This window comes from Chaetura pelagica, unplaced genomic scaffold (assembly GCF_000747805.2).
Source record: "Chaetura pelagica isolate M959 unplaced genomic scaffold, ChaPel_1.0 scaffold222, whole genome shotgun sequence".
Lineage (NCBI taxonomy): Eukaryota > Metazoa > Chordata > Aves > Apodiformes > Apodidae > Chaetura > Chaetura pelagica.
In genome coordinates, this window is record NW_009952711.1 from 418,792 (window position 1) to 433,796 (window position 15,005).

The following is a 15,005-nucleotide window of genomic DNA, read 5'->3' on the forward strand; positions in this document are numbered from 1 at the left end:
TCCTGCTGATGCAAAACTGTACTCAGAAATATCCTAGCTGCATTTGCTTGTCATTATTTTGGTACAAATACCCAAGGCTTGCATTGCACAGGTCTCCATATGCCAGTAATAATACAGACTCAAGCTTCAAACCTTCACACTGATTTTTTTCTATCTTCAGATACCATCAGTGTTAGGAAAACCAAAAACCCAGACTAAGAATTACAGGTTTATTAATATAACCCATGTCAGTTTGTAGAAATGTCAGCTGTTGTATTATATAATGCTTGTGGATACTTTTACCACACACCAAAATGGTACAATACATACAAAATCCAGAGTTTTTTGCAATTAAGATTCAAAAAAGGTAAAGTTGTTAAAAATCCCTCAATACCATGAACAACAAGGAAGAAAGAAGCAACCAAACTATTCACAGCTCACAAGCAGAAAACTATTCCAGAAGCAGAGGACAGGCCTGAGTGTACTTCTAACCCTGAAGGTAACAAACCGAAGCAAAAAAAATGAAACAAGAAACCTAATTTCAGATTCCAAATATATTACGAATAGAAATCTGCTCGAGGAAAAAGGAAGTGGATCTTTTCTTCTTAGAAGAGCCCGAAGCCCTCAGATCCCCCTAACTTCCCTTAAATTGTTATTCATCATCAGTCCAATTGACCAGGAAAGTAAACAAGGGGTAACAAACAGTGGTAATGTTACACTTCACTGTCTTAAACTGAGCATGATTGAGCACCATATGCTCCTGATGCCACATACAGCACCACAGGCTAGAAAGGAACTAGCTCTTTGTCTTATAATTAATTTCTTGTTGCTTTGGTCCTATTTTTTTCCTCCCGGTGCACACCTGTTTTGCTATTACCTTCTGCAATTCTAGACTAGCCTGTGTTACATGGCACATAATCTCCTGTAGGAGATGTCCCTGTAGTCCTTATATTTTTTATATCTTTACAATTTCATAATTAGTGTTGTACAAAATCTCCATGGCATTCTAAATCTAAATGTGCAGTCTGACCCAGATAGCAGATGGCAGCTGAACCAAGCCTGTTGGTATACAGAAAAAACAGGCATTAATTTGGCAATCAAAATAATTATATGTTACCACAAAAGCAACATAAAGACACAGTTGCTTACATCACTGAGACCTCAGAAAGAACACCAGTGCAGACAGAAGTCACCCAAACTCCTCCACAGAGGGTCTACAACCAAAGTACAAATTTCATGAGGCAACAGTTTGGCTCCATACTCAGCAAGGAGAAAGGAAGATACAGGATTCAAATCTAGTACTGGAGAAGAAAACCAAGGGGGAAGCAATAGGTATGATAAAGAAGGCTGTTACAGGAAGAGAAAATAAATGTGGTGGTGGTAAATCAGGGAGTACAAAGGCATATAAGGACGTCTAAAAAGTGCTGATGGAGAGAGACACACAACATACTTAAGTTACTCAAGCTGGGGAATGAAGATGACAGGAAGGGCTGTGATAAAAATTAGCCACAACCAAAGATCTTGAAATTTTCATCTCTATAAATAATAACTACTTCTTTACTTTTTTCAGATGGAGATATGGATTAGGATGGAGGAGGGGAACACTATTTCCTTTAAAAGTTTAAGACAGAGTTGATAAAATCTCTCAAACATGAGAGCAATGCTCATAATAATTCTTCCATGAAAATGCAGTTAAAATTTAAACAGAAAGGATTCAGTGTTGAATAATTTTAATGAAGCAAGTGTCAAACATGCACATCAAATTCTTAAAAACAAAGGAACTGCAAATTTTAATTACAAAAACATTGTACAGAAAACTTGGCATCTCAACATTTCCCGACGCATAAATCCAGTAAATGGAACCTGCTTCCATATATTTCTCTTAGCATTCTCTAAGTGACAAAAGCACTTTATCCCACTCTTCTCCTTGACACCCACTTCATTCTTTTACTTTTTTGTATCAGCCAACACTGAAAAATGTAAACTGAAGTGACACTCAGAAAACACTGGAAAGACAGAATTCATTTTTATAAGATTAATTGATATAAATAAGAAGCTTCTTAATGAGACAAAACATCATCTGTCACAACATTGGTGAGCAAGAACTTAAGTCTTTCTCCAGATGCTTTCAGATGTGTACCCCACCTTCCCTCCTTCCTTCTGGGAAAATGCAAGAGATTTGTCAGCCCTCAGCTAATCATATCACCTTCAATTTCCTGTCCCCTAACACCTGCATGCTGCTCACAGAATGATGTATGTAGCATGCCATGAGCTGATAGCTGCACTGAATTTATGTGAGCAGGGGCAATCTGCAGCCACCCATACCTTATTTACAGTGTGTATGCCACATCCTGGAATTGCATCCTGCCATCATTTTACACAACAATTTCTGGAGTCTTTATGGGATACAACTTCAGGTAATAGGTAAGACACCTCAAACGGAACTTTAGAATTTTGTAAATCAACATTTGGCTATGCAGTGCATTTTGGCCACTTCAATAAAAGTCAAATATCACCAGTTCTAAAAAAAAAGATGCACACAGAAGATGAAGGTATTGGTGGTTCTTCTGGAGACATCAGAAACCTGTAGGATTTTTACCCCTCACAGTATTTGTTATGGAATCCACTTTAAAAGTTCATGCCAGCATCAGTTGGTCTCATTCATGCTAAGAAAAATGGAGGTCAATGCAGCAAACTGCAGTTCATTTTGTGAAGTCTTGAAGATGAGACTGAAGACAAGAGAAAGGAGTTTCCTCCCTGAAGGAAGACTTGAATTTACATGGAAATCCTTGCTGCTTGGCTACAGCAGTTAAGCCCATGAGTAAGTGAAGGCCTGACATACAAAGCGTTGACCTGGAGATGGCTTCAGGCAAGCATGAAGTCCATGTGTACCCCGTGGGAAGAGAAGAAACTGCTTTTTAGTCTTCAAATACTTGTGTTACAGATACATCAATGTGATGCCGACTGCAGTGCACTCCAGTAAAGAAAGCCATCTCCAATTCTTAACTGGGAAATCTTAAAGGTTTCTTAAGCAGAAGCAAGGAGATTGTCATGTGGAAGAAAGAATATGTCACCGACTACCATAAAGCCCGTAAATGTCCAACAAGTACTCAACCAATGTCACAATTAACAGTTTGACAGGAAGGAAAGGGCAACAAATGATATGCATAAGTTAGTGCAGACAGTAGGTGCCTTCAACTTTGACAGGAGGTACAGTGTAGCTCAGCAAGATTACAAACCTTAGCATGCAGAGTTCCACCTGATATAAGTGAAAGGCCATTTAGGTCACACTGGAACATAAAATGCTGAATGCTACAGGCTTCACAGGCTGTACTTTTAACCGTACAAAAGGTGAAAGCACTTATGGGCTATAATGTAGCATTCTGTGGGCTGCTATGTGGACCTAGCTACTAATAACCTTCTCTGCTCTAACAATTAACGCCAAAAATACATGTGCTGCTTCCAGGCATATTGCTTCCCAGCAGTACAATTTCAGAAGGGCAGAAAAAAAAATGCAATTCCTCTGCTCATTTCTCATTTTATAGATACCACTCTCACCATGAGATCATTCTCTCAAAAACAAAGCATTAACATTAAGTGAGACTGAGCAATATATCACAGGAAGGGCAAGCTTTGTGTTTCCAGTCAAAAATGCAGATTCCTATTTTCCCAGCTAACTGAAAGAACTAACATTTCACTTTCTATCTTGATTATCACTGACCTTTGGAGTAGTAAAATGCTCCACCAAATGTTTTCGAAAGATAACAGGAGACCTTCAGAGAAGAGCAGGATGCTACGTGCAAGAGAGGCGCTTGAAGAGAGGCAAGGAGAAAGGAAGACTGTCTCATAGCAGAATCAATCACAAAGTATCAAGCACAGCCAGTCTCTAGCAAGAAGCAAATTGACATTTGTAAGAGTTGCAGGCTAACACAAAATTAGGATTCTTCTCAAGAAAAGCTCATACAAACATAGCAGGCAGGGCAGGACAAGACAGTGCAGCTAGGAAGACTGTCTCTTACAGCAGAGAACACCAGTGCTGCTACGCAGACTGCAAGTATCGGATAACAAGACCAAAAGAAGAAAAGTAAAGTGGAGGAAAATAAAACCACAAGATAAACAAAACCAAAAGACACTAGAAGACAGTAGGCAATATAACACATCGAGGTTGTTACTACAACATGAAGGCTGACTTCATTTCACCAACTGTGAGATTTCATCTCCACTGTCAGCCAGTCTACAGAACGTACGCACCCTCACAGCCAGCGAAAGTAGCAACAAACTGAAGATTGCACAGAAGTTGCATGCTCCTAAATGCTTACACAGAGGACAGTTCCAAATATTTAGTGGGTGGTGCCCGTGGCTTTTTAAGACCCTGTAATGCATTGATCTGTTTGTCTCACTGACAAACCACAAAGGCAGCGACCAGGACAAACCTGCAATTCTGCCTCCCACCCCTAGTCTTTCCCTGATGGCTTGCTATTCCACACTGGCCAAAAATATTTTGTAAAGCATCCCCGGTTCACGAGACCTGCAGACAAAAAAGAAAAATAAGTGTTAGAAGACTACAATCTGTCAGGATTACACAGGTACTCTGACATTGTTTTTTGGATGGCTTATCTGAAAACACAATATTGCAGAGAAGCCTATAGAGACCGAACTGTAACTGAATTCCTGTTTCTATCCGAAGATCAGTGATAAATAATAAAAAGCTTCCCCTCCCCCACATACTGTTTGCACAAAGTAGTTCCCTTTCCTAAGCAGTAAACTAAAACCATTCACTGGTATGGTCAGTCGCTAAATACAATGTACTAAACCACCAAAACCACCTCAGCTCTGTGAAGTACAGTGGTTTTCAAGAGTATCATAATTACTAATTTTTCTATTAAATTGTTTTGTAATTTATCTCAACCTCAAGAAGACTATTTGGTGGAAAGCAATTACATTTAGGAGAATGTACCTCATATGCAGGTTAACAAAGGGACAATGATGATGATGACAGTTTGCTCATACAGTTCATCAGATGCCAGATGCCAGCTGAACTTTTCAAATCAAAGCTTTTTTTTTTACCTATGGAAGTGCTACTTTTTTCTAGGTTTGCATCCAACAAAGTCCAAGTTCCCCCCTCCTAAGATAGTGTCACAAAATACAACCACTGACAAGCGAACATCAGCGTAATTAATAGTCCTGTGAACTACTTGATCATTATATCCCAGTAACACAAATGTATTTATGTAATGAAACCAGGTGATTAGCAATCACATTTTAAATCGCCTCACACTCTTTTGAGAATTATTTTTTCCAAACCAATTACAGCTGCATCCAGTTTATGCAAGAGAAAAATATTTGCATTTTTAGGAACACAGAATAGTTTCATCCTTTAGGAAACAAGAATCCCTCTGCCATGAGAAGCAAAGTCTGGATTTTAATAGCCTTGAGATATGATTTTTCTGGCAACATGCTTAAAGCACAAACATATGTTTCATGGCCTGGCATGCCCTTCTAATAACTGATTGATGAGCAACTGCTTTCCTTCTTACATATTCTGTAAAATCTCCTCATCCCCAAGTCACTTTCAAAGCTTAAGAGTGCTAATTGAAAACAATATATGAAAATAGGGAGGTTGATGAGCTACTGAAAAATCCCAGACCTGGATAGACAAGCTGTTCCCTTCATAAAAAGCAGCAGTAAAGGCACCTCTTTATTCTGCTGGGAGCTCAGTCATCTCTTAGAAATATAGTCCGTTCCATCTGGCTACCCTCTGGAAGGACAATGATGATCTTTTAGCTGGAGCCACACTATAATGGGGAATGTGTAATTAACTGTTCTACACAATATCACAAAAGGTCAGAATCAGAAGGGATGAGAAGCCCCATCTTACTATTTGCAGATGGCACAACAGCAGCTTTATTTGCATTTCTAAACAATATTCAAGACATGCAGGGTAGATCTCTACGTAATAAAGGCCTAGAGAATGCAAGTATGTACACAGCTAAAATAGAAGTAAGCAAACTCCTAACGGCTGTCTAGAGCAGTGCATCGTGAGGGAAGTGTGGGAATAGATGGTGTGGGAAATGCAAAGCAGCAGCCTAGTAATGCAGAAAGACTGGTAATTCTTCGTTGATTTGTTTTCCTACTCAGTTCCCTATTATAGTTTTCTAAGCTGTTAAATAGAAAGCAAAAACACAGAATCATGAGCTCAGTAATAATCTGTGCAGAATCTCACGTGATCATTAAAGTCTCAGCAAATGCTACATGTAGCCTAACCAGACACCAATGCTCTATTTCCATGTAAACCTTCATAACCAGAAAAGGATGACTACAGTTGCTTTGACTTGGTAGCTGTAGCACATTTTCAGATTATAAGAGATGAGTTCACTTGTGACTTTGAGACAAATAAAATTTCTCTGTGACCACCATATTCTACATTTAATGCATTTTTCCAGGTTTAGTTCACTCAAGGAGCCTTCTCCTAAATCAGTCATCCTGTCACTAAAATGTAAATAGTTGTTCTTCCTTTTTTTATACAATTCTGTATTCTCATTCACCTTACACAAATACCATGAATAACAGGACAAACAGCTATTTGTGTCTTTATATAAAGATCCTGGAGCTGAGGGGAATTTAAATTCCCCTTCAATGCTGCTAGATATTTTCAACCCTATTTGACTTTCATCAAGTCAACATGCTCCTGTGGCTCTGAAGAAGAAAACGTTTTGATTGTACAATATGGTGATCAACAAAAGAATCAGTGTCAGAACAAATGACAGAGGTCCAGAGTACCTGCCAAACAAAAGCAACCCAAGAACAAGCACTCACCCAGTCACTAGCGTTCGAGTCTGTTCACCACATCTCGGACTGTGGCTATAAGGTTCTCATTCTCCTGTGGGTTGGCCATAATAATACTGTGTAGCCTGTTCATGTAGGAGTCAATGGTTTCCATCGTGGGTGTCTCCCCACTGCCTACAATTAACAGAGTATAATGAGCCACAGAATATTTAGATGACCACAATTCCAAAAAGTTAACACTATGCTAAGGGAAGTTTGTGCCAACATGCAAACTGCTGTAGGAGGTGATTTTGCCACGCACCACCTCTTGTGATAGATTCTGTAAAACTATGTTCCTCCCAGCCCCACAAAGTGACCAGTTCCAAGGGTATCAGGGCTAAAGAAGCATGGCTTTCTTTGATTTCAGTCTCACAGTCAATTATAACAAACCCTTTCAGCTGGGCATTCATACTAAGTGGAACCCCTGGTATCCAACAATAGAGATGCAGCATTTCTCTTCATCAAGGAACTTACAAGTCCTGTCTTTTCTACTCAGTAACATTTTCACAAAACAAGTGAAGGAGAGAGCAAGGGCTGAATGTGTCTGTCTTTATTAGGAAAATAAGTGTGAGAGTAGTAAGAAAAAGAATGCTGTGTTGAGATACAGCACCGACACTGCATCATCCCCAGCACGCATTTTACGATCTCAGTATCTAGTACTACAGAAGTTCTGAAACAACCAAGTCCATAGAACTACAACAGCAACCCACATGTAAATTCACAACATTCTATAAACATTAGAGGTTAAATTCAACATGTGTACTGTGTCCAGTTCTGGAGCCCTTAACACAAGGAGGACATGGAGCTAGGCCAGAGGAGGCCATGAAGATGATTCACAGGGCTGTAGCAGCTCTGCTCTGAAAATAGGATGAGAAAGTTGGGTTGTTCAGCCTGGAGAAGAGACTCTGGGGAGACCTCATAGTGGCCTTCCAGTATCTGAAAGGGTCCTACAGGAAAGCTAGGGAGGGACTTTTTACAAGGCTTGTAGCCAGAGGACAAGAGGGAGTGGATTAAAACTGCAAGAGGGGAGACTGAGATTAGACAGTAGAAGGAAGTTCTTGAGTGTGAGGGTGATGAGACCCTGGCCCAGGTTGCCTAGGGAAGCTATGGAAGCCCCATCCCTGGAAGTGTTGAAGGGCAGGTTGGATGGGGCTCTGAGCAACCTGGTCTAGTGGGAGGTGTCCCAGCCCATCCAAGGGGTTTGGACCTAGGCGATCTTTCAGGTCCCTTCCAACCCAAACCATTCTATGATTCAGACAGTCATAAGGAAAAAAAAGTCTAACCTGGTAATGGGACTCCAGCAAAACTGGTGGTGAGTGCTTGGCGTAAGGTCTCCAGGTGCTGCTGCAGCACCGTGTTGCGGCTCCGCTCTTGTATCACATCCACCTCCAGCTTCTCCACTGCAGTGCGCATGCTCTCCACGTGCTTCTGCAGAGCAGCATTCCTCTCCTCAAACTCCATGTTGGATTTACGCAGTTGCCGCAGCTCAGCTTCACGTGCTGTGAACATGAAACCATTCCCAAGGAGTCAAAAAAATATAAAAAACACACCTCTGATTGGTCAGCAATGAAGCAGAATGTCGAGCAGTCCTCAACTCATGATTACAAATGGTGCAGTTTTGGCTGATAGATTAAAAAGCACCGTATCATGGAGCACCAGTAGTGCCTATAGTAGTACTTAAATAGGCTTAACTTCTAGACAGGCATTCAAAGCCTCAGAATGGAACAGAATAGAGGAATTGATTAGGAAGGAAGACCACAAGGATTATGTGAAATGCATTCAGTGTGACTCAGCTCAGCAGCAGTGACAAGAGGCCTACAGACAAGATGTCAAATGCACAACTTCATTTCTATCTATCATCAGGAAAAGGATCTGAATTTGAAGTTTGTTCAGACAATAGTCTTCGTGAAATCTGGCAAAAAATGATAAACTGTTGGGACATAAAGCTGCAAAAACCAAATAACGTAACAGAAAGGAGAATCTTCCACATATTCAGGGGAAAAAAAGAAAATACTGCTAACTAACCTGAACCATAATTATGCTATATCCCAATTGCTTCTTAATCCTATAGAACAGCTGATCCAGCTTGAAATGGCTGTAATAACAGCAAGTGGAGCTTAAAACATCAGAAATATTCTCCAGAAAGGGTAGTTTTGGAACACAAAGCCCAGAAAAACCACCGTTGCAGCTGCTGTATCATGGAGTGGTAAGGTAATACCAGAAATGCTGACCAACTGTACCCCAAGTCATTACCTGATATGAGATAGGAGACTGCAAGAACTCTTCAGCTGGGCAGCACCCGGCAAAAACCTTGGAAAAGCCAAGGAGCCCTACAAAAGTTTAACTTACCTTTACTATGATTCAGGAACTCTTCAGTGAAGATTGGAATATCAAAAACAGATCTCTCCTTTGTATCCGCTTCCTTCTACAACGGAAAAAAGAATACACAGCTAAATGCTCTGAGTTTTCAGGAATTCATCAAATTGTTTTCATCAAGAAAACAGGAAGGGAAGGGAGACCGAAAACTGAGGCACATACAGAGCTGGCTGAATGGAAGATGCTTCCAGCTCCTACAAAGAAAGGGCAGATCTCACTTTAAGATAAAGGTTTAAGAAAGGCCAAATACCAGTGACTGCATCATTCAGTTTCAAGATTATCTTAATTCATTTATATTTTCCACTGGAAAGCATTCCACCAGCAACCAACTGGCATTTTAAAATAGTCTCTACAGGACTATCAATAAATAGGAGATAAAGTGAGCAAATGCACAGCAAATTTCAAAGTTGTCTTTAAAAAAAAATTTCCCTAGCAAAGTCAAAAGAAATCAGCCAGCCAGGAAAAAGAACAGCTTACAGAAAAATAAGCAACTTTTTTTCTAACAGTGTACAAATTCCACGTCTGTTTCACGCTGGAAGGGATGTGAATTTTGGCTCTAAAAGAGATGGGAGCTGCACAGTGCTTGAAACAAGCCACATCTTTTTTGAAACATTTAGATGGATGCTGCCACAATAGCAGTGTATAAGTATAGTAGTGTATAAGAAAGGTGTATAAACACAATTTGTAAGAGTTGATGGGGAAAACCTGCTAACAGAACATGTCTTTTGGAAGGATTAAGGGGAGTACGTATAGGCATATTTGGCTTTTAGAAAGCAGCCATTCCCCCTGGTCATGGCAGGTATGCATTAATGTGAAGGCTTCAAGGGTCTGAACTGTCATCTCCTGCAGACTGCAAAACCAAACACTACAGAATTATTTCACTTTAAGACACAAGAGAAGTTTTTAATCTTAAGATAAAGCCTGTAATCAAGGTTTTCCTGTCACCTTCAGATCTCTTCACCTAGTTTTTGATAAGTTAGTGAATTCAACTATGTGATACTGAGACTATTAAAATCTACGAGAGCTTTTCAGAAGCAGAAGATTTGACACCAATTTATGGTTTGTGACTATATTTATGAAAAACTTCTAAAGCAGGAAATGTTACATACCTTAAGTAAAAAAAACAAACAAACCTGAACAAATCTTCAACTCAAGGAAAAAAAAGCTACCATCATCTACTTTCAGTCACCGTTTCTGCATGTTAAAATCTTCAGAATTTAAAGCCTGTGTTGCTATTTTCAAACCCAATGCAAATTTGGCTTGATAAACTGCAGCAACCACAATCAAACTGTTACTTAATATAGAAACAAAGCTAAGCATGACAGAATCTGAGAGAAAAAAAGCTTTTCAAACCTCTCAAACACTTCAGTTGATAGCCTACCACAAATTCATCCAAAAATATATGCTCTCAAACAGGATTTAGAACAAGGGAGAACTATTAACAATGATTTGCTCACTGATTATGACAATTAATAGTTCCAGCGTATATTGTTGTATGTCACATTTATGAAACTAGGATTTGGAGGAAGAAAAATGTTCTATTTCATGCCCACAGATGAGAAAGCACCTCCATGGGAAGAGTCTTCTCTCACCTCCCAAAGCTTCATGCTTTTGTTATTTTCTAATTATAATTAGTATTTGCATTATTCATTGCAATACTTTCTGGAGGTCATCAAATACAATATTTAAGATTAGTTCAACACCGATTCACAGAAACTAGATCACTAACACCTAAAGTGGAGCGTGGGGAGAAGGAAAGGTTTCCTTGACCTTATGCTGCTATCTCAAGAAAGAATTTAATCAGATCGTACCTACTAACCACAAGCACAATAATCATAGTCAACGCAGCAAAATTTGAGTATACACTTCTAAAAGCAATCTAAATATTTTTTTCCTTGTTCCTTGCCTATGCAGGATTATAATACTTGACTTGCATAAAAGATGTGAAAGCATATCAGGTGATAAACCTGTGGAATTTTATATTATAAAGGGGAAAAATGCTAAGCAGTCAAAGGCACAAGGCTTTCAGACATGCCTAATATCTAGCTAGCTCAATTATCTGATGAAGCTTAAAAACCTTACAGGGGACAGAGGATTCCTTTTTAATTGCATTTATGATGCGAGATTTCAGGAATGACAGCTTGAGTTAAAAGGATGAGAGGTAAGACTCTGAATTAGTAGTTTGCCACCTGTATAATTTAAAACTTATGTAAACATCACAGTCAGCCTAGAACTTGAAGTCTTCGGTAATGTTAGATTAGATTCAGTGACTATAGAATCAGAAATTCTGGGGACCATGTACTTAAGATTAATCTTACTGTGAGTACTTCCTTTGAGAGTTAACAAAAAATGTATCAAAACCATGCTACCAAGGCATTTCCCTGGAAGTGAAACTTATTTTCCTTAAAGTAGACAAGTGCAGTAGTTGCCTCTCAGCAGTGCAAATACTTGTCACTACTGTAATGAACACATTAAAAATCAACTTGATTGCTTTCCCAGGGCAAAAATCTCACAAGAAAAACAGATCCTTCAGAAAGGCCTATTGCTTACAAGTGCAGGGACTGTGTATAAACAAGATTTTTCATTGCTTTTCATTTGCAATTTATTGGTAACCAAGACAGAAGCTCTGTGGCCCTAGGTAATACAACTGGAGAAAGTTCCAGCAATTTAAGGGGAGAGTTACCGCAGTAAGACAAGATGCACAAGATTTGCAGAATGTCTCCTCAAGTAAAGCATAATTATCTTCTATCCAGACATTCTTTTTCAGTATCTACATATGCAAAGAGGGCAGGGGAGGCTTAAGCCAGAGATCTCCCAATGATTTGGTTATTTTACCCCATTCTTCTTCTCAAGGAAGCCACATGCATTCATGTTGCAGTACCTCAAAACAGTGACCTAAAGATGCTGACTCAGAAAGTTTATCTAGGTCTCAAGCATTTGTAAGCTTTACCTTGACGTTTATTTACCAAAAAATTATAAAACAGATCTATGTTTTAAGTGTACCCTACAGTCCCACTTTATCTGAGAATACTTGTACCAGTCCAAAACTTACTAAATTTATTTTTCATCATACTAATGGGAGCATAACAGTTGTTTCTAACTTTTGATCAAAAGTTGCATAGGAAGAATTCCTTCTCTAAACCTCCAATTAGGGTCTTCAACTGGCATAAACTGGTTTTGATCGACCTCACTAGAAACCTTCTCAATGTGACAATCTACCCAATGATGTAAGGGTAGAATGAGGAGGTTTACCTCATGATCATGGGCTGGCTGTCTTGCTCCATCTGAAAAAGAAAAAACAAAGAAGAAATCCCCAAAATACACTATTTTGAGAAAACAAGAACCAAAGAATTAGAACAGCTATACAATCATAATTACACTACAGTTGTAGACATAACACTTGTGCAGCTTGCCTAATGTCACATAGAAGCTGTGTCTGACTTCAATGCTTTTAATGCACATTCTCCAGTACAATCCAGATACAATGAAGTTTAGCTAAGTTCACATAAAACTAATCACTTTACACACAGCTGATGCAAAGGCAATTGAAAGAGGTCACTCGCATTTAAATCAAGGGCTTAAAATGAGTGTCAGTCTACATGACTACCTGGGAATCTTCTGTTGTTCTAGCTAAGCATGTATTTTTGTCCTATTCAATACCTTGTCTGTGTGATTTGCCTTTCTGTCTGTCCTGTGCTTTCCTGCTAAAGACTTTGTAGGCTTCAGTCTTCTGATACTGCTCCAGCTCCCGCATGTAACGCTCCTTATCTCTATCTGCTTCATCAAGGTATCGCTGAAACAAAAAAGTCCAAGAGTTTCAGGGAGTTTCCTCCCCTTCAGGAGGAAGGGAAGAAAAACAACTTGTCAGATGAAGTGCTGATCCATTGCACCTACACAAACAGGAAAGGAGTAAAGAAACAATGAGAACGTAGGCGAGATGCATTCAAATCACTATTCTGTTAACTCACTTTTTTATTAGACCTAAACATAATGTGCTACCCAAGCTACTCAACAAAACTATTACTTCAGAATTCCTTTCTGTGGCCAGGATTAAATACTGTCAAACAAGAACACCTTAACAGATCTGTAACAGTGGGGTTCCAATACACTCTTGTTTTCATGCACCACCACAAAAAACACTAACATTGTACAACCACACACCTTGCCCATCTGAGAGGTGAACAAAACAACATGGTTACTGGAAAGCATAGCAGAAAGATGAAGAGCTTGGAAGGTTATATCAAGTTAACCTCTCCGCATTTAAAGAAATAATTTCTTCTCCTAGCTCGAAGATGTTTCACACATCTGCAGAACAGACTGAGCTTAACTGGAAAATCCTTTAGGGGAACTGATGAACTGAGAACCATTTAAGGGGTAGTTGCAACACTTACTAGTGGGGCCCTTTAAAGAAAAAAAGTTGCCTTTCCAACTTTTCCCCCCAATGACTTTAAAATTCAATAGAAGGAAGTGTTAAATCAGAGGGAAGCTTAGTCACCTGGGATGCTTTTTAGTTCCATTATGTCACCACAACTATACACATAATGGTTATAAATTCCATGCATTTGCAACATTGCTTTGACCCTGCTGAGGACACTTAACACTCTGGACTGGGGTGCAAATTTGGAGAAGCTGGGTTTGCATTGCTTTTGGATGTCATATTCTTCCAAAATACATTACTTCCTTTCCAACTCCAGCAATGTGCTACTGAAAAGAGTGTAATAACCAAGTTAAAAGAAGAGTTTTTTCTCATTAACTTTTGTTTCAGATGGACTATTCTGAATCCACCCAGCAGTGAGTTCCTGAAGCACTACCTGTCACAGGTTTTCTAGCACAGACTTACAGATCTCATTAGATATTTGCCCATGCAGGATAATAACAAGAACGATTATTAGGGTGTTGCTGTATGACTTCAGTACTTGTCTGTTTCTGGGGAAGACTCACTATTTGGTCAGTCCAACTGACATATTCCTGTGCTTGCCAAACACAAATGGAAGGAGCAAGACTACACAGATGGAACAGGGGAAACGTGAGACTTTCCCTTCAACTTTGATATCAGACAGCTAGTTTACCAATTGCTGGAGATCAGCTGCAAAAGAATGCCAGACATGCTTCTCCCCTGAATTATGGGATACTAACCCTCACAGCAGCAGTATACTAGGACTCCACTGCTTGCTTCAGTGGAAAACTTCATAGTTGCTAGGTAACAAAACCCAAGCTTGTTCAGCTTCAACAAGAATTTTGAGCTGTCATATTAGAGATGTGGGTTCTAAAGCAGCAGTGGCTTTCACTGTCTTAATAAAAAAGGGAAGGATAAACTGAAGGGAATACTGAGCAGTTCCTTCCTGACCTGCTACAGGATAGACTCACAGCTTTACTCAAAAATTATTCCCCAGGGATTTAAAAAGAAGAACATGGAATAGAGATCTGAACTCATACTCCTTTTTCCTTCCCTAGGGGAGGGAGCGTTAAATAATGGTCTGTGTAAACTGATGCTCATGCAGTAAGAGTTTGGAGAAGTGCTGCTTGTACAAGTTAAAGCAGGCAGTGAAGAAAGAGCAACCAAATAAAAAGCAGCTGAAGGAGCAAAGTGGACCTTTCTGAAATTAAGAGACATGTCTTTCTTCACGAGGGTTTTGACAATGAAGTGCAAGCAGACGCTGGAATCCGAGAGGACTTACTTCTACCAGGCAGTTTTGGTCAGCAGGTTTCACCAGCTGCCCAAACTTTCCAGCAGCCCGTCCCTGGAGGTGCAGAGCGGCTCCCGGGCGGCGGGAGGGAACAAAGGCGAGGAGATGGTGGCGGGGCCGGGGCGGGCAGGGGAGCTG

At 39.7% G+C, this 15,005-nt stretch overlaps 1 protein-coding gene across 2 annotated transcripts in view; it reads right to left on the reverse strand.

The window, feature by feature from the left end:
• Nucleotides 1-6,793: 6,793 nt before the first annotated feature.
• The window catches only part of HMG20A (high mobility group 20A), a 12,535-nt gene continuing 4,323 nt past the window's right edge, over nucleotides 6,794-15,005 (reverse strand). For both annotated transcript variants that reach the window (XM_009994360.1, XM_009994361.1), the window contains exons 4-8: nucleotides 12,841-12,973; nucleotides 12,433-12,464; nucleotides 9,154-9,229; nucleotides 8,088-8,303; nucleotides 6,794-6,939 (exon numbers count right to left, since the gene is read on the reverse strand). In XM_009994360.1, the coding sequence (XP_009992662.1) occupies nucleotides 6,803-6,939; nucleotides 8,088-8,303; nucleotides 9,154-9,229; nucleotides 12,433-12,464; nucleotides 12,841-12,973 (594 nt within the window). In that variant the 3' untranslated portion in view covers nucleotides 6,794-6,802. The remainder of the gene's footprint in view (nucleotides 6,940-8,087; nucleotides 8,304-9,153; nucleotides 9,230-12,432; nucleotides 12,465-12,840; nucleotides 12,974-15,005) is intronic.